Here is a 20,000-nt window from a genome sequence, read left to right as displayed (position 1 = left end):
CCTGGCTTCTCCGCTCCACACCTGCCTTGGCCTCAGTGTGGCGCTCTCAACACCTGTTTCTCTCTCACCTGTACCATGATCTCTCTCTCTCTCTCTCTCTCTCTCTCTCTCTCTCTCTCCCCTCGGTCCTATGGTCAAAACCTGTTTTTCTGGTAATTCTACACATTTCTCGGTACTACTGCAGAATTCCGTCTGAATGCTAATATGTTGAATTGAAGTGATTTTCTCCTTTGTCCTGCGTTAAAATCACTTATTATTATCATTATTATTATTATTATTATTATTATTATTTGTGTAGTGTTTTTACGTTGCATGGAACTAGTGGTTTTTCAGCAACGGAACCAACGGCTTTACGTGACTTCCGAACCACGTCGAGAGTGAACTTCTATCACCAGAAATACACATCTCTCACCCCTCAATGGAATGCACGAAAATCGAACACGCGGCCACCGGGGTGGCAGGCCAAGACCATACCGATCACGCCACTGAGGCGTTTCTTCTTCTTCTTCTTCTTCTTCTCTTCCTTTCATTTCTTCTTCTTCTTCTTCTTCTTTTCTTATTATTATTATTATTATTATTATTATTATTATTATTATTATTATTATTATTATTATTATTATTGCTATTTCATTTATTATTCCATTTTTTTTATTCGAGTTGATGGAAATATTAGTGTCATTTTACCAATCACTTTAGGTAGAAATAATTTTAAAAATTAATAATTTAATAATAATTATCATTATATCAGCAAGTTGGTACGCCAATGAAGAGGATAGTTCATGAATGCTCTGAAATCACAGGAATTATTGTAAATTGAGTAACCAACTTATTAAGGAGGTTTGGAATGAAAACACACAAAAGATTTTTTAAAATGGCACTGAATTCACTTTAGTGACTGACTTTACTTCCGACTTCCAAAGCAACAGATTGACAATGCTCAAGTGTGGACTCTAACAGGAAACAAAAAGTTTCCCCCCAACCTGGCCCACCCCCTCTTTTAGGTGTGCAAATACTTTTGTGGAAAGCACCAAAAAAAAAAAGGCCACCAATTATGCCCAGTAGGCCTCCTTATTATGGAATGACTCCTTCTTAGTAAAATGGAAACCACGATTTTAACACTACACCAAAGATCAAATTGCAAACGTCAAAAAAATGGATAAAAACATACTAATTACCTCTATATACACACATATATCTATATTCTAATATATATTAAATAATTTAATTAGTAATAAATTATTATATATATATTAATTATTATATATCATTCGAGCTACAAATGTCCTTTAACATCTACGTCTGGGAAATTGATTTATTTTTCTTTTTTTTTCATATATGTACCGAAGGGGAATTTTTAGTTGATAATAATTTCGTCCCCTCATGGTATCGAACCACCGTCCAGTGGACGGGAACGAAATTAAAGGACATTTGTAGCTCGAATTATATATATATATATATATATATATATAATATATATATATATATATATATATATATATATATATATATATATATATATCTGAAACCAGACTGAACACTGCAACATGAGAATGCTGACTTTGAAAAAAAGAAACACATTTTCATGTTGTTCAGGGGCAAAGGAGTGTTGGCAAAGAGGCAAAGATTATAGAAGACGCATATAAAAAGAATAATATAATTCGTACAAATACGGTGGGTAACATCACCAATAACAAGGAGGAAAGGAAAAATTTAAGCTTTTAGTAACTTGAAGGATCAACAAGAAGTATGAAACTCTCTTGTAATTTTATATACTAAAACGACTGTATTGGACAACTATTTGTTTTGCTTTTCCGATGAAATTTGGACGATAATACATAGCCATATTTACATGAATTTTTTTTTTTTTAGTTTTTCATGTAAAAATGGCTGGGAAATGATAAGGCACTAAAAGAACCTTAAAATAGTGTTTATTAGTTACAATTTTGCCAGTTTAGCTATAGAGTGGGGGAGGGGTCCAGTATTGTCTTACCTTATACCTGAATCTTAATTAGGCTAGATTATAATTTTTTCACCTTTATTGAGCATTTGTGCTGGCTGTGTAATGGCGTGACATTTTTTTTTTTTACGTGTTTTAACCCCCAAAAATTATTAATGATAAAGTGGGAGGTGGCTGGAGTCTTCCGAAAAATAAACCCTGAACTTTACCAATTAATCTACTTAGCTTAGCCAACTTCTGTATCTCTCGAGTTTTCCAATCAGAGGAATAATTAATACACTAAATATCCTTCGAAAAGCAACGTGCATTACTTTCCCAACTGGGAAACCTTCAATTATATTCAATTCTCACAAAACAGACCTAGGCGCCAGTAAAACTTTCTTGTTTCTTATAACCTAGCCTAAAAATTAAGTTAGGCAATACCAGCTTGGAGAAATCGATGTTTATGACGTCTTTAGCCATTGCTCTGATTGAATGGTTGATAATTCATCCATCAATCATCGATCACATTGCTAATTAAGGTCGTAGCTTCCTCAATACGGTGATTAAGCCTAATGCAAGGGCGTGCTTGGATTGCAAGCCTACTCTAGTGGCCAGGTCTACCCTAACTAACATAAGCTATCAGAAATACAGGCCTACACTAACTAACATAAGCTATCAGAAATACAGGCCTACACTAACTAACATAAGCTATCAGAAATACATTAAATGTTAAACTACCGTTAATGTTTAGGTATCTGTCAGAATAATAAGCATGAGACGGATTAGGCCTAGCCAAAAAGGATTCTTTATTATAAACATCAAAAGTATATATAATTTATGGTGGTGTTACACTTAAATTCCATAATATTAAGAATTTAACCCAATGGCATAAATCACTGATAAGAATCACTTAGAAAAACGTTAATACACGACGGCCACTACATAAACTCACTGAGCACAACAATGTTCCAACTAATACCAATGTCACGTGACTTAAGTAGAGCATTTGGACCATAGATATCTTCTATGTATGAAACAATTATTAGGAGAAGGTGGACAGGAAGACGGATGAATGAATATGAAAGAAGGTACGTAAAAAGTGAATTAATTACGAGTTCTTAGGCAAACCTAATAATATCGAAATGGCCATAGGGGTCTACCAGTAGTACCTACCATTTATTTCCAGAAGTTTTTACAAAATAATTCTCCAAAATTCGACTGACCTGACCCAGTGCCTTGGCAAACAAACAGGTTCAATAATTAAAAAAAAAATTGATAGTTTTTGTTCTAATCTCGTATAGACAAAGCATAACCATGAATTTCCGTAATTAGGATTCGATTACCGTAATGGAATTGGTCTTCAGGAGACACGTCAAGAATCGATGGTGGAATTGTAGCTATACAAAGATGAAGGCAGAAGGATAGTCTCTAGTAAAGTATTTTATTATTATTATTATTATTATTATTAATTATTATTATTATTATTATTATTATTATATTATTATTATTCTTATTTACTACATTTGTTTCCTGTAAAAGAAAACTATTGTGCCTCTTTGACTGTCCGTCCGTCAACAGATCTAAAAAAAAATAATTAAATAAAAAAAAAACTACAGAGGCTAGAAGGCTGCAAATTGGTATCTTGAGCACACACACTCCAATCATCAAACATACTAAATTGCAACCCTCTTGCCTCAGTAGTTTATTTACTTATTTCTTTTTTTATATCAGGTTAAATTTAGCCATGTATCGTGCATCAGCAGCGATCTCCGTACTCAGTACGTAGTACGTACACAGTACACACTCCAGTCTCTGGTCATAGCTGCTGATGGTTTTATACAGAATTAGATGTTGCACAGAGAACTCGATTGCGCCGGAATCGACGCATATTTACTTGTTTACTATCCTTATGGAAAAATCTAAGAATATTTGTTCCATTATTTGTCATTTTCAGCGCATCATTCTGTTTGAAAGGTCAAGTTGAAGGTATCGTCTTCTTCTTTTGAAAATATAAACAAGAGATTTCAAGAGGGCAACAAAATCAGACCCTTTTGGTATGTATTTGAAATTCTACATAAAAAGCCTTAATTTAGCTACAGTAATACGCAAAAGCTAAAGGATTTCGAAGCGTAAGAATATAGTGCACAACATTGACACACGAGAAAAGGGTTCTGATTCTACCCAAATCTTTAACTAAAGAACGTGATTATTCGTATTTTTCGATATTATTTACTAACACACGCGATGAGGAACCATCATCAGAATAATACTATGCTATCATAACGAGAAAAGAACTCTACTTTATGGGAGAATGGCGTCACGTAGAAATGCCTAACATCCAGGGTTGGAGTAATTACACTTGAGGAAACGAATTACAATTCCAATCACTTTCAGAAAATGTAAATTACATTTACATTTGGAAATAGCAATTACATTACAATTACAATTACTAAACGCCCATCTTTGGCGCAGGAAAGTGTACCTATTGAGGCGATCAAATCCAGCTAATTTATTTCTAGAAGTGTAAGTGATAGAAGAGCGGAGGTCACATTAAAAGAGTATTTATTATAGTTAGGAAACACTTAGACTATGACCTTGAGTTCTGATTACCTGACTATAGGATGGTAAAAGCAACCCATCGCTCCCGATGAAGCCCAGATCCTTACCACTTCAATTTTATATTTACAGTTAAATTACAAATTATATCCTTCTCATTGATTCAATTACAATTACACGGAATTCTGTTATCAATTGCATTTCAATTAAATTACAATTACAATTACTCCAACCCTGGATCTTAATAATAATCATAAAAACAATATATCAGAGCCTAAAGGCCGCCACTAACGTTCAGTTATACTCAGTTTTGCCTGCAAAGGCATAACTGAACGTCAAGTAATGGCGGACTTCAATAACGCTAGCGTTCATGAGAGTTGAGGGCGATGTACGTGACAGAAATACTTCATTTTTCATCTGAAATTTCCTACTCTTTTGCCAAAACGAAGAACTATGAACTTCACGTCTTCGTTTTCACTCAGATTTTAAAGAAATTCTATATTTCAGCGTAAATGTTTCTTCAGGTTAGTATTTAGTCATAGCATAAGGGCGAATACGTGTGTGTGTGTGTGTGTGTGTGAGAAATAGAGTGAGACTTCGGAACACTAGACCGAAGCATGCGTTGGAACCTATAGCATAACACCGGAGACATTCTGGATCGCTGAAGCCGAAAAAGTCTTCAGAAGACAGGGAAATCTTCAGAAGACAGAGAAGTCTAGACCAAAGCATGCGTTGGAGCCTATAGCATAACACTGAAGGAGAGAATCTGGATCACTGGAGCCCAAGAAGTCTTCAGAAGAAAGGGAAATCTCCAGAAGACAGAGAAGTCTTCAGAATCCGAAGTCACATCCCATGGCTTTTTCTAAAACTACACATAAGACAAACCTCCAGTTGGGTAATTCGCAAGCATGTTTAATCATACTGTCGAATGCGTTAGCAACTTTGCTATGACACAGCTCACTACAGAGAGAATTCGGGATTTGTTGATCCTATTGTCAGTCCTTTTTTGTTGGTCTTTTGGCGGTTTCCTTCATGGAAACTGTTTTGTTGGACTGGTTGCAGGACTTGTGATCTTTGTCATATCCCAACTCCCTGTGGATTTATTGTTGATCATATTGTCAGTCCTTCTTTGTTGGTCTTTTGGCGGTTTCCTTCATGGAAACTGTATTGTTGGACTGGTAGGAGGACTTATGATCTTTTTGATGGCCCAGCTCCCTGCAAAGGGAGTTGTGGATTTATTGTTTATATTGCAAGTAGTCCTTTGTTGGTCTTTTGGCGGTTTCCTTCAGGGGAACTCTCTTGTTGGACTGTTCAGAGGACTTGCAAACTTGTTGATGGCCCAGCTCCCTGCAAAGGGAGCTGAGGATTTATTGCTTATATCGGAGGAACTCCTTCCTTCTTGGTCTTTTGGCAGTTTCCTTCGTGGAAACTGTTTTGTTGGACTGTTTGGAGGACTGGACAACCTTGAGATGGCCCAGGTCCCTGCAGAGGGACCTGAGGATTTATTAGTTATATCGGAGGAAGTCCTTCCCTCTTGGTCGCTTGGCAGTATCCTTCAAAGGAACTCGTATGCCGGACTGTTGGGAGGACTTTCTGTAATGTTATTCATATTATTCCTGAAACATCAGGATAAAAACTTAGCTTGCGAGACGACTGTTAACGAAGAACTAAGGATTCCATCTGAGCTAGATAACCTGCAGGATATTAATCTAAATCTGGAAAAGGAAGTGGAGGAGGTTCACGAGAAGCTCTGCGACCTCGTCGAGGATAAGGCCCAGATGGCTACAAATGATGATGCTCTCTTGCAGAAGATCCAGGATCTGGAAAAGGATTTGTCTAATGTGAAAAATTCACATGCTGAAGAGATCCGTGATCTGGCCAAGGAGACTAAAAGGCAATTGAAAGAAGCAGAAGATACCGTGCAGGCTTTGGAGAAGGAAAATAGAGTTCTGAAGAAAATTAATGAAAAAACCGAGGGCTTAATAGTTAAACAAGAAGAAGAGATACGTTATTTGAACGCTCTAATTACTACCAAAGATTTAGCTTTGATGAATGACAGGCAGTGTATTGAAGAGCTGCACAAGAGACTGAAAAATCTTGAAGACGAACGAAAGTCACTCTCAAATGAATGTGAGTTTGAAAAAGTAAAGACTGCAGAGGAAATGGATAAGAATATCCATACGCTAGAAGGCAACCTTGAATGTCATCTAAACGAAAGGAGGGATCTGATGAAAAAGATGACAGGAGAGAAAGAACAGGAAAAGGGTGGCTTACATTTCCTAAGGATAGTGGATGAGGAAGTCACTAAATTAGAATATCTAATAAACAGCACAGCATCTGATCTGGAAACTTTCAGACCACAGATGAATGAAGAGGTACAAGGAAAGGTCTTAGCAGCCATGGGAAAAGCCCGCCTCCTCATTGCTCAGAAGGTTGAACAGTTTAGAGGGCTATGTCAACAAAATATTGATGGGCCCAAAGGTGAAGAGCCAGCTATAATGGATGCAGATCTGGCTGGCTTTTGGGACATGGTGTCCATCCAGGTGGATAATGTACACCACCTTTTCAAAGAAATAAATGTTCTTAAAACTAATGGATGGAAACAGGACCTAAATACACACACCACTGATAATGTCACCGAAGCCCCTATTAAGAAGAAACCAGTGAAAGTTATGAAAAAAGCTATGAAGAGTTGCTCTGAGGAACAAAAGGCAAGAGACGAAGCCCGCAAGAAGCTACTAGAAGAGAGACGCAAGGCAATGAAGGAGGCAATGAAAGCAAACAGCAGCACAGATGGAGTAGAAATTCATGTGATAGAAGAGAAAATGTCTCATTTGCAGGAGAATTTACCAGGTCAAAAGAACAACAGGACAAAGAGCGATGAAGGTGGCCCCGTTAATGGAAGAACCGAGGAAGAGAAAAAACAAAAGGAAGGCCACCATTTCTTACAGTTAGTTGACAAAGAGGTTTCTGGATTACAAGACCTGATAAATAATGCTGAATCTGACCTGGAAACCTTCACGCCACAGATGAGTGAGGAGGTACAAGGAAAGATCCTCGCTGCAACAGGAAAGGCGCGCCTCCTTATCTCACAGAAGATAGAACAGTTCAGAGGCCTCTGTCAACAGAATATTGATGGGCCCAAAGGTGAAGAGCCTGCTATAATAGCTGAAGATTTGGCTGGCTTTTGGGACATGGTGTTCATTCAGGTAGATAAAGTTCACAAGCTTTTCAAAGAGATCAGTGATCTTAAAACTAATGGATGGAAACAGGACCTGAACACATACACCACTAATAATGTCACCAAAGGCCCTGCAAAGAGAAAACCAGCTAAAGTTACGAAAAAGCCTATGAAGAGTTGCTCTGAGGAACAAAAGGCAAGAGATGAGGCCCGCAAGAAGCTACTAGAAGAGAGACGAAGGACAATGAAGGAGGCAATGAAAGCAAACGGCAGCACAGATGGAGTGGAAATTCTAGTGGTAGAAGAGAAAATAACCCATTTGCAGGAGAATTTACCAGGTCAAATGGATGAGAGGACAAAGAGCATTGAAAGTGCCCCTGTTAATGAAAAAAACGAGGAAGTGGAAAAACAAAAGGAAGGCCACCATTTCTTACAGTTAGTTGACAAAGAAGTATCTGGATTAAAAGACCTGATAAATAATGCTGAATCTGACCTGGAAACCTTCACACCACAGATGAGTGAGGAGGTACAAGGAAAGATACTCGCTGCAACAGGAAAGGCGCGCCTCCTTATCTCACAGAAGATAGAACAGTTCAGAGGCCTTTGTCAACAGAATATTGATGGGCCCAAAGGTGAAGAGCCCGCTATAATAGCTGAAGATTTGGCTGGGTTTTGGGACATGGTGTTCATTCAGGTAGATAATGTTAACGAGCTTTTCAGAGAGATCAGGGATCTTAAAACTAATGGATGGAAACAGAAACAAAATACAAAGACTACTAATATTGTCACCAAAAGCCCTCCAAAGGGGAAACAAGTGAAAGCTATGAAAAAAGCTTTGAAGAGTTGCTTTGAGGAACAAAAGGCAAGGGACGAGGCGCGCAAGAAATTACTGGAGGAGAAACGTAAGGCAATGAAGGAGGCAACGAAAGCGAAACAAGCTCGACCTGATGCAAATGGTGGCATTGATGGAGTGGAAATTCTGGTCTCAAAAGAGAAAATAACCCATTTGCAGGAGAATACAACAGGTGATAAGGAGGACGAAAGGACAAAAGGCGATGAAGGTGCCGTAGGTAATGAGAAAATAAAGGAAGTGGAAAAACTAAAGGAAGGCCACCAATATTTACAGTTAGTTGACAAAGAGGTTTCTGAATTGCAAGACCTGATAAACAATGCTGAATCTGACCTGGAAACCTTCACACCACAGATGAGTGAAGAGGTACAAGGAAAGGTCCTTGCAGCAACAGGAAAGGCGCGCCTCCTTATATCGCAGAAGATAGAACAGTTCAGAGGCCTATGTCAACAAAATATTGATGGGCCTAAAGGTGAGGAACCCACTATAATAGCTGAAGATTTGGCTGGCTTCTGGGACATGGTGTCCATTCAGGTGGATAATGTACACCACCTTTTCAAAGAGATTAATGTTCTTAAAACTAATGGATGGAAAGAGGACATTTATACACAGACCACTCATAATATCACCAAAGGCCCTGTGAAGAGGGAACCAGTAAAAGTTACAAAAAAGACTATAAAGAGTTGCTCTGAAGAACAAAAGGCACGAAATGAGGCCCGTAAGAAACTACTGGAGGAGAAACGTAGAGCAATGAAAGAGGCAATGAAAGGTCAACTTGATGAAAATGGCAGCAAAGAAGGTGTGGAAATTCTGGTGGCAAAAAACAAAATGACCCATTTGCAGGAGAATTAAATAAAAATTTATCACAGCACAGTTTGATGGCTACGGGGTTGAATACCTTGAGTAAATTGGGAGAGGCTTCGTGTTCCCCCAGCACGAGTCCTTACTACAATGCTCGGGGTCTCCAACCAAACAGTCATCAGGTCAGCCAGTGGCTCATTTACACTTCCCTCTAGGAAATCAGCTGAAAAATAAGTATTCTGCAGTAGGGCTATGGCTGCAATGCCCAAAGGGGCAAAAAGAATTTGTCACAGACTGGCTGGATGGCTGCGCTGTTGAATACCTTGGAGTAAAGTGGGAGAGGCTTTGTGTTCCCCCAGCACGAGTCCCTCCTACAATGCTCTGGGTCTCCAACCAAACAGTCATCAGGTCAGCCAGTGGCTCATTCACAATGACATCAAGGTAGTGTAGTGAAAAATACATATTTTGCAGTAAGCCATGGCTGCGAATGCCCAAAGGGGCAAAAGTAATTTGTCACAGACAGACTGGCTGGATGGGTGCGCGGTTGAATACCTGGAGTAAAGTGGGAGAGGCTTCGTGTTCCCCCAGCACGAGTCCCTCCTACAATGCTCTGGGTCTCCAACCAAACAGTCATCAGATCAGCCAGTTGCTCATTCACAATGCCTTCAGGCAGTCTAGTGAAAAATACGTATTTTGCAATAAGCCATGGCTGCAAATGCCCAAATCGTCAAAAGTAATTTGTCACAGACTGGCTGGATGGCTGAGGGGTTGAATACCTTGGAGTAAAGTGGGAGAGGCTTCGTGTTCCCCCAGCACGAGTCCCTCCTACAATGCTCTGGGTTTCAAACCAAACAGTCATCAGGTCAGCCAGTGGCTCATTCACAATGACTTCAAGGTAGTCTAGTGAAAAATACGTATTTTGCAGTAGGCCATGGCTGCAAATGCCCAAATCGTCAAAAGTAATTTGTCACAGACTGGCTGGATGGCTGAGGGGTTGAATACCTTGGAGTAAAGTCGGAGAGGCTTTGTGTTCCCCCAGCACGAGTCCCTCCTGCAATGCTCTGGGTTTCAAACCAAACAGTCATCAGGTCAGCCAGTGGCTCATTCACAATGACTTCAAGGCAGTCTAGTGAAAAATACGTATTTTGCAGTAGGCCATGGCTGCAAATGCCCAAATCGTCAAAAGTAATTTGTCACAGACTGGCTGGATGGCTGAGGGGTTGAATACCTTGGAGTAAAGTCGGAGAGGCTTCGTGTTCCCCCAGCACGAGTCCCTCCTACAATGCTCTGGGTCTCCAACCAAACAGTCATCAGGTCAGCCAGTGGCTCATTCACAATGACTTCAAGGCAGTCTAGTGAAAAATACGTATTTTGCAGTAGGCCATGGCTGCAAATGCCCAAATCGTCAAAAGTAATTTGTCACAGACTGGCTGGATGTGTGAGGGGTTGAATTCCTCGAGTAAAGTGGGAGAGGCTTCGTGTTCCCCCAGCACGAGTCCCTCCTACAAAGCTCTGGGTATCAATCCTAACAGTCATCAGGCCAGCCAGTGGCTCATTCAAGCTGCCTTCTAAGCAGTCAGCTGAAATATATGTATTTTGCAGCAGGCCATGGCTGCGAATGCCCAAAGGGGCAAAAGTAATTTGTCACAGACTGGCTCGATGGTTGCAGGGGTTGAATACCTTGGGTAAAGTGGGCGAGGCTTCGTGTTCACCCAGCACGAGTCCCTTCTATAATGCTCTGGGAGGGACTCGTGCTGGGTGAACACGAAGCCTCTCCCAATTTACTGGAGGTATTCAACCCCGCAACCATCGAGCAAGTCTTTGACAAATTACTTTTGCTCCTTTGGGCATTCTTAGCCATAGGCTGCTGCAAAACACATACTTTTCAGCTGACTTCCTAGAGGCTGGACTGATGACTGTTGAGTTGGAGACCCAGAGCATTAATAATAATAATAATAATAATAATAATATCCTTTATTTCAGCTCAGGGCCATATACACTGAATATACAAAATACACAGTAACATACACAATCTACATATATGAGACAACATAAGAAAAATGAGAAATCGGCACTTATCCACAAAATAGCTGAGGTAGCATAAAAGATAGTAATCATAATACTGGTAATAACAGTAATAATATTGGTGAGAAAAAAAAAGGCATTGAGAGTTATAACAGTTAGTGCACAGATTATATAACTTAAATTTCAACTAGAGACGTTAGGTGGTTACAGTAGTCAGGTCCATAGGGCTAAATACGAAAATTGAATGTAGAAAAAAAAACTTTATCTTGATAGTAATCACAGTAATAATGAAAAAATAAAATATCAGCAATAAATATAATAATGACAAAATCTGCAGATGACACCTTGCCAATACAGAAATTAAGTCCTTTAGGGGACAAAGGCCTCATTTTCCCATCTTTCACACAATTTAGATCTTCTTGCTTCACTCCTTAGGATGCTTTGTATGGGCGAGTTGCTGCTGTTTCTCACTCGGGTTCAGTCTGGACATTGTTTGCCTTACAATGATTTTTAAATTGTCCAGGTGGTTTTCTATGAACATCTGTGTGGCGGAGTGGTAGCGTGGAGTGTTGGTGAGGCGTCTCAGAATGTCATTGTGCACAACAGTGATACGTCTCATGGTCTCTCGGGTATAGTTCGTCCAGAGGGAACACCCATAGATACTGTAGCAGTACGAGCGGAAGAGCAGCAGCTTCATGTCTCAGTGACAGAGGGCAAACCTCCTTGCATTCATGTTGCCAGTTGCACGCTTTACGATGCCTCTGTTCAATGTCTGCCTTATCTTTTAGGTAGTCGGTGATAATGTGACCCAAACACGGAAATTCGCGCACAAATTCCAGCCGATGGTATCCGAGGAAAATTTGTGGTTCTGCAATATGCTTAAGCGATCTCTTGGTTTCGTTGTAGATTATATCAAATTCCTCTGCATATTGGCGGCAAGTGTCGATGAGTCGTTGGAGGCCATGCACTGATGGGGAAATCAGAACCATATCGTCGGCGTAACAGAGGTTGTTTATAGTTGTTTCATTGACAGTGCATCTGATTGGGAGTGAGTTCAGTTTGACATTCAAGGCATCTGTGTACATATTAAACAGGTATGGAGAGAGAATGCCCCCTGGCCGAAGCCATTTAGGGAGCCGAAGGTGTACGATAATACGTTGCCCCATTTGACACAGAATTGCTGTGTGGAGAACCAGCAATGTAAAATGCCAATTAGATATAGGGGTGTGCCCCTTTTATGCAGTTTCAGGAAGAGCTTCAGGTAGTTTACTCTGTCAAATACTTTTCTCACATCTACAAAACATAGGAAAACAGGAGAGGCTGATGATAGGTAGTAGTTCAGCAATTCTTTCAGTATGTAGATGCAGGTGTCGGTTGAGTGGTTTGCTTTAAACCCGAACTGGTAGTCAGTGGTGTGAAGAAAGGGGAGAAGTCTCACAAGAAGAACAGACTCAAGTATCTTCGATGCGATCGTTGTGATTGCAATCGGCCGGTAGTTGCCAGGATCAGCTGCATCCTTTAGCTTGTTTTTGATTAACGGTATCAAGTGAACTAAGAGTAGGGAGTCTGGAAGAAACTGGTGAATTATGCACGCATTGAATAGGCCAGCTAGCAACATGTAAATTATCGGATGGCAGAATTTGAAAGCCTCTGCGGGAAGACCATCACAGCTGGGCGATTTATTATTAGGTAGGCTGTTTATGGCATCGCTGATGTTACCTGGCGTAATACGGTCTGCAAAATGAAATTGAATGTTGTCATTAAGGAGGTTATCTACATCCCTTCGGAAAGCTTGATCATCTATGCAATTCAGGATATTGTTGAAGTGATCGCCCAACATACTTGCGATAGCTTCGTCTCCGACTGCTTCCCCTACTCTCTGTGATAGCTTTTTAGTTTTGGGATTTAAGGACTGGATGTCTTTCCAAAGACGAGGGTAATCACCAGATTCTAAGTTTCTAAACATTGCATCGGCTCTTAGTTGTTTTCCATTTAACCTGCAGTGCTTAAGAGCAAGTTTGAATTGCGCTCTCGCCTGCCTCATTAGTAATGCAGTGTGTCTCCTTCCTTCGGGCTACCATTTTGCCTCCACAGTAAACCATTTCTCGTGAGTATGTATACAGATCTTTAACCAAGTCATTCCAACCAGGTATATTACGAGAATTACCTTGACGAAATCTATAGGCAGTCCTGCCCGAAGCAAGCACGGCGGAGATTATGTTCGAATAGAATTCATTCAGATCCCTCCTGTGGTGGTCATTTCTACATTTTGTGTTGGTACAAAGTAAGGTGTCTGCCGGTTGAACTATTGACCGCAACCTGGTTTCTGTGGTTGCCCTAACATGTCTGGTTTTCTGTTGGTTTTTAAACTCCCAGTTAACCGCTGGTGGGCGGTCAGTTAGTGGGTTCACAGTAGGGAGGGATGGGGTACTGAATGACACCTGTAATGGGATGTGATCGTAGCCCATTGCAAGATCGTAGCGAATATTGCAGGTCATAATAGAATCATGAAGTTGTGGAGATGTGATGCAGTGGTCCAGCCAGGAGGTTGTAATTGCATCCGCTCTATTATGTACATATGAATAGGAGGAGGGAGGGAGGAGCATTACATCGCTAATTTGGAGAGCATGATTCTGACAGAAGTGAGCGAGTTCATTATAAAATTGTTTTGTGGGGTGAGAATTAAGGTCCCCTATTATACAAATATGATCAGCAGGAGAATCTTGAATAATACGTACTGTGTAACTGCCCTAGGATCATGCAGTCATGATCAAAATTATTGTTATTTTCCCATGGCATATAAACATTAATTATTAGGATTTTAGAGTTTCCTACTATCACTTGAAGCCCCAGCAATCTGTCACTCCTGTAAGTCATCACCTTTATCATATTGTCTAACGATTTGTGCCACAGGAAAGAAAGTCCCCCTTTCGGGCGACCGGCTATGATTTGATCTGTAACTTGCATCGATGAAGTTGAGAAGGTTCTGAAGTCTTCATGAATTGAATCGCAGATGACAAGGTCATGTGGCCAGAGGAGCGTTTCTTGCAATGCAATGATGCCGTTGAAATTTTTGCAGAACATGTTTAGGAAAGGAATGTTCAGCTTTAGGCCAAAAATATTCCAAGAGATACTGTTTAATGTATCCATGGTTACTAACGAAGATGGGAGATGAATGCGCTGATCATTTGGGTGGATGGGGGGTTAGCCAGGGGGAGTGGGCAGTCACTCGCCGTTGACGGTTGGCTGGCACTCGCGGTGGAAATGACCCTGGTTGGAGTGTCAGTAAGTTCCCCTGGGGGTGGTTGGTCCCGGATTAGGTTATATCTTGAAACTAATATATTAGGACCGAAATTTTCGCCTTTAAGAACGTCGAGGTTTTGAAATAGGCAGGTAATCCTGTAAGCCACTTTATGTTTACTTTTGCATGGGAGTTCGTGAGAGATGAGTGGGTAGAGCCAGTGAGAAACTTGACTCTCTCCACTATGGCGTCTAGCGTCACCGATGAGCACAGATTGTGAATTGCTACGTGACATCTCTTCTCAGGTGTTGGGCGAGGTGAAACGCGAATGTTGGGCTCCGGCCCAGGGGCCAAACGAGAGGTTCTTCTCTTCTTTCTGCTTGTTTGTATCTGCCAGCTGCCAGACCCCTCAAGATCACTCTCATCTGCATCTACGATGGGGGGTTGTGGGGGGGGAGAGATAGGGTGGGGAGGATAACGAGGGCTGGTAATCATCACTGGAGGTCTATCTTCCACTGGAGGCACTGGGGAGGGAGGGGAGGTTGGGAGACCAACAGTCCCCTCAGAACGGCCTATAGGTGAAGGGGGCACTTCCGTATTGCTGGAAGGCGAGGAAAAACAAGATGCCGCATTCATAGGAGTCTGGTGGCCATCTGTGCGATTGTCTATCGATCCCTGCACTCCTTTGATCGCATCCCAGATCCATGTGAGATTATTTGTTTCCACAGTTTTAAGACTGTCTAGGGATTCCTGTAGTCCTTTGATCACGTCTCAGATTCTTGATAATTTACCATTTGTCTCCTCGATTTTTTCTGAGTTTTTTCCCATTATTTCTGAGAGGAATTTTGCTGTTTGGAAGGCATTTTCTGCCGTGTGGTACACTGCAGGTAGGCTTAGGTCAGCAGGCCCCTTTGGAGGCAGATTGTAAGGGTCATCGGCGTAGATTTCCACCGAGCAGGTCCTTAGCCAATTTGTGATATATGATATTTTCTTGTGAGAGGACAAGTTCTTCGCGGATCGCTCCTTGAGAATGCTCTCTGGTATCAGATCTTTGTATTTCGTATATGCAACGTTGATTTCCTCATCAGAACGGTTCGATTGGTATTGTATATAGTAAAGACAATTGTTCGCGAGTACGGAACTTGTGTGTGGGGCACAGGCACCGGTAGGTGCCAGGGTCACTTGTGCAACGGTTGGAGGTTGGTCGGATGACATTTTTGTGATTGGAGCAGAAAGAATATTAGAATATCTGCAATTGCACAACACTCTCCGGCTTACACATTGCTTACTATAAAAGGTATAATCACCAAGGGCGAAAAACCCTTCTTATCTGTGAAGAAACGCAAGAGAGACCTCCAACACGTCCGCCCCTGGGTGAACTCAAAGCCTTGCCCACTTTACCCAAGGTATTCAACCATGCAGCCATCAAGCCAGTCTGTGACAAATTACTTTCTACCCTTTATGCTGGCATCTAGGAAGTCAGCTAAAAAATAAGTATTTTGCAGCAGGCTATGGCTGCGAATGCCCAAAGTGCCAAAAGTAATTTGTCAAAGACTTGCTCGATGGTTGCGGGGTTGAATACCTCCAGTAAAGTGGGAGAGGCTTCGTGTTCCCCCAGCACGAGTCCCTCTCACAATGCTCTGGGTCTCCAGCCAAATAGTCGTCATGTCAGCCATGCACATAATATATATGTTTTGAATTGCAAAATAGTTTTTTTAACTTTTATTTTTTCAAAAATTCCAATACTACATTCAATACAGAAACATAAATTTAAAATTTCACTCAAGAACTACGATTGTATAGAAAAATATAAAGTATTGAAAATCCACAGTTTTTATAAACATTTAAAGTATATTTTTCTTGATAAAGAGAAATTTAATTATCTCTTGAGCAAAAAAACTAGCAATACTGTACATAAAAATATTTATTCTAGTAAAGAACATTAAAAGTCAAACAATTCTGAAAAGGTTTCTATTATGAATAGAGGGGCTCCACTATCCTCTTATGGACTAAAACTTGTGAAGGGGGAAAAAAATGTCAAATAGTTTTCCTGACTTGATGAAATATCGTACTGTATAGCACAGTGCCAATAAACTGTTCCTGTTCTTCCACACTAATCTTTAAAAAAACTTCTTGCCAAGTTGCATATAAATTTGATTGACCTGCAGACATTTTCAAGCATATTTGAATTTACATGGCTACTCACAGATCTTATAAAAGAAACTGCATCTGAACCATGACATAGAAGCTATTTGCACAGCTTCCAGTGCAATTATTATTAGGAAGTATATATACATATACTTATATATATATATATATATATATATATATATATATATTTATATATCTATATATATATATATATATATAGATATATTATTATAAGGCCCCCTGGCCAAAACGATCTTTCATAACTTTGGATGATCGGAATGCTGGGAGGGAGAGTAAAATGGCCTTTGCTGATGTACAGTCCTGTTCAAGTGCAGGATTGCCATCAGTTTATCATTTTCATTTCATTTCTCATTTTTCCATCTAGCCATAATTTTACCTCAGCGCTGAATGATCTTATAGGTCCCAGCGCTTGGGCTAGGCCCTAAATTAAATAATCCATCCATCCATATATATAAGCTGTGTACCATGTCACAATCTTAAGGTGGCCTCACACTAGGCCTTTTTTTCTCCAGCAGTGAGCCGTTGCTGCCGAAAATGGAAAACCAGGAGCTTTTAGCTCATGATTTTTGCTTCCCGACTGGACGAGAAGGAGCGAGCCACGAACCACGAGCGACCGCGTAGTGTAAACAAACAAGATGGCTGCTGCTGATAGGACGTCTTCTCAGACCTTTGGCTTCTCTTCTCCTCAGCCACTCTCGAACCCACAAACGTTTTTTGTTACTCTTGCATTCACGTAAGATTCCAAGAAAACACATCAGCTGATCAGTTTTGTTTACTTTTCCCTACTGCTTCTCGAAACAATGAGGTCCTAGTGTGACGATACAACACTTTTGCTCGCGAGCATCGGCTGGATGCTGGCCAAAATCGCGAGCAAGAAATGACTAGTGTGATACCAGCTTTACTGACTTGTAATTTAACATATTACCTTGTCCTGCCTGAGTTGGGCTAGCCTGTAAGAAAAACTTCAGACTTTCATAGGTAGCCAAGATTTAACCTGTATTTCATAGTCTGTAGTGAGGGACAGACTGAAAAATAAGCATTCCTGAAGTTTATGCCAAGTTAGGCTATCTTTGCTAAGGTAAGGTTAGGCTAGGGTAGGGTACTGTTGGTAATTTGATGATCAACCCCGGTAGACTAGCTAGTTTGGAAAGTTTACTTTTCAAGCTATAACGTAATGTAATGATATCTATAAGAAATAATAGTAGATGGGAGCGTAAAAACAGAGTGAGAGAGAGAATAATCAAAGTACAGTGAAAATAATGAGAAAGAGAGGGAGGAGAGAGAATAATAATTAGAGTATGTACAGTGAAAATAATGAGAAAGAGAGGAAGAGAGAGAGAGAGAATTGAGCTTTGGTGTGAGCCAGAATTTGATCAACAAAACCTTAGTGTCAGGAAGTTGAACCATAACACCATCACAATTAAAATCTTAAGACCGTCATAAAATCTTTGACCTGTGACCTGCACCAAACTTACTCAGCTTCTAGCAGGAATGCTGGTCCGCCTCCCGGAGGAAGTATTAACATGTTAAATTATTGATGTTAACCCCATCTAAAATGGGATGGGGACAATATAAGGAAACACCACTCCACGAATCAAGAATCCAGTTGGGCGGAGAACCAAGATCTACACCGCTTAAGGAGATGGTGCCGAATTCGAACCGAGGGTGGCTCAAGTTGAGATTGGCAGAAGAAGCCAGAGAGAACTGGCAGCCGTCGCTGAGTACAGAAGCAGAAATATTGCCAGAGTCCAACAATAGATTTATAAGTTTTGTAGTATTACTTGCAACTCTAATTCTTTGCACAGTAAAGAAAGAAACTCTGCTGTTCGTCTCATTCAAACTTCTCCTGGGAGAATAGGAATACAAAGATTACTAATCCAGAACTAACATTAAGAAGAAGCATAAAGTTAAAAACCAAAAACCGAGACAGCAGAACGCATTATCATGAAGAAGAAGCAGGTAATCGATCATTTAACTTGAACACTCTACCTTACAAAAACGCACCACATAAAAAATTGGGCACCACTTTACATTAGGTTACACATCTCTCTCTCTCTCTCTCGCTCAAGAAAGGTACACATCTTTTGACTAGTTTCTGTCAATGGAAGCTACACGTCTCTCTCTCTCTGGAAGCTACACCTCTTTGGAAGATACATGCCTTTGGCTACCCTCTCTCTCTCTCTCTCTCTCTCTCTCTCTCTCTCGTCTCGTCTTCTCTCTCTCTCTCTCTCTCTCTCTCGTGCATTTGCACTTACCAATATATATTTGAATAAAAAAAATAAACCACTGGAAAAGCCCATCACAAATACAATTTAGACATATACCAAATGTCTTTTACATACATTACCATAAACCATCGTTTCAACCGTACTGCCATCCTGCAGATTTTTTTTTTTAACTTCCTGATCAGAGAGAGAGAGAGAGAGAGAGAGAGAGAGAGGGAGAGAGAGAGAGAGAGAGGCAGTTTACCTAATTTCAAATCTATGTCACAAAATATTAAATAACTAAAGACAAGTAACTTTTATTTTTTACAAGAGAGAGAGAGAGAGAGAGAGAGAGAGAGAGAGAGAGAGAAGAGAGAGAGAACCCCTTTTTCAGTTACACTGTCACCAAGAGAAATAAATAATGTCATTAATCAAAGCAACAGTAACTTTGCTACGATATAAGTTTGTAGGTAAAGACCAAAAACATTTCGAACTAGCAAACATTTGACGAGTGAATTATTAGCCAGAACTCATAAACTGCGCTACACTTGATGTTGGGGGTAATATATATTCGTCTATAAATACACACACACACACACACACACACACACACATATATATATATATATATATATATATATATATATATATATATATATATATAATATATACTGTCTACTTATACATGTATTTTATATTATATATGTGTATGCGTGTCTGTACGTTTACGTTAAACAGTATTTCCAAATCTCCTGCAAAACTAGACAAATTACGCGTTCAAGATTATAAATGCAAAGGAAAAATGCGTTCAAACGACATTATGCAATGCAATACGAACTTTTACGCGTTCGAGAATATAAATGCAAATTAAAAAATCCTTTCAACGACAATTTACAATTTCCTAATACAAGCTTTTTTTTTTTTTTTTTTTTTTTTACTGAATTGGAAATTCAAAAAACCTGACGATCGTCACAGCAGGTGTCTGCGATAGCACCAAGAGCGGGGAATAAGGTGGGTGGGGCTACGGGAGG

The 20,000-nt window shown here is 40.1% G+C and overlaps 1 protein-coding gene across 1 annotated transcript; it reads left to right on the top strand.

Moving 5' to 3' along the window:
* The first annotated feature begins 5,829 nt into the window (after positions 1-5,829).
* On the top strand, positions 5,830-9,378 carry LOC135216635 (uncharacterized). Its single transcript, XM_064252018.1, has one exon. The coding sequence runs from the start codon at positions 5,830-5,832 to the stop codon at positions 9,376-9,378; it is 3,549 nt and encodes a 1,182-aa protein (XP_064108088.1).
* The last annotated feature ends 10,622 nt before the right edge of the window (positions 9,379-20,000 follow it).

The sequence above is a fragment of the Macrobrachium nipponense genome, chromosome 6 (assembly GCF_015104395.2).
Source record: "Macrobrachium nipponense isolate FS-2020 chromosome 6, ASM1510439v2, whole genome shotgun sequence".
NCBI lineage: Eukaryota > Metazoa > Arthropoda > Malacostraca > Decapoda > Palaemonidae > Macrobrachium > Macrobrachium nipponense.
Note: the sequence above shows the minus strand (reverse complement) of the source record. Positions and strands in the feature narration are given on the sequence as shown.

Excerpts from the sequence above, each read along its gene's own strand:
- LOC135216635 (XM_064252018.1), top strand. The coding sequence starts at position 5,830 with ATGGCCCAGCTCCCTGCAAAGGGAGCTGAGGATTTATTGCTTATATCG.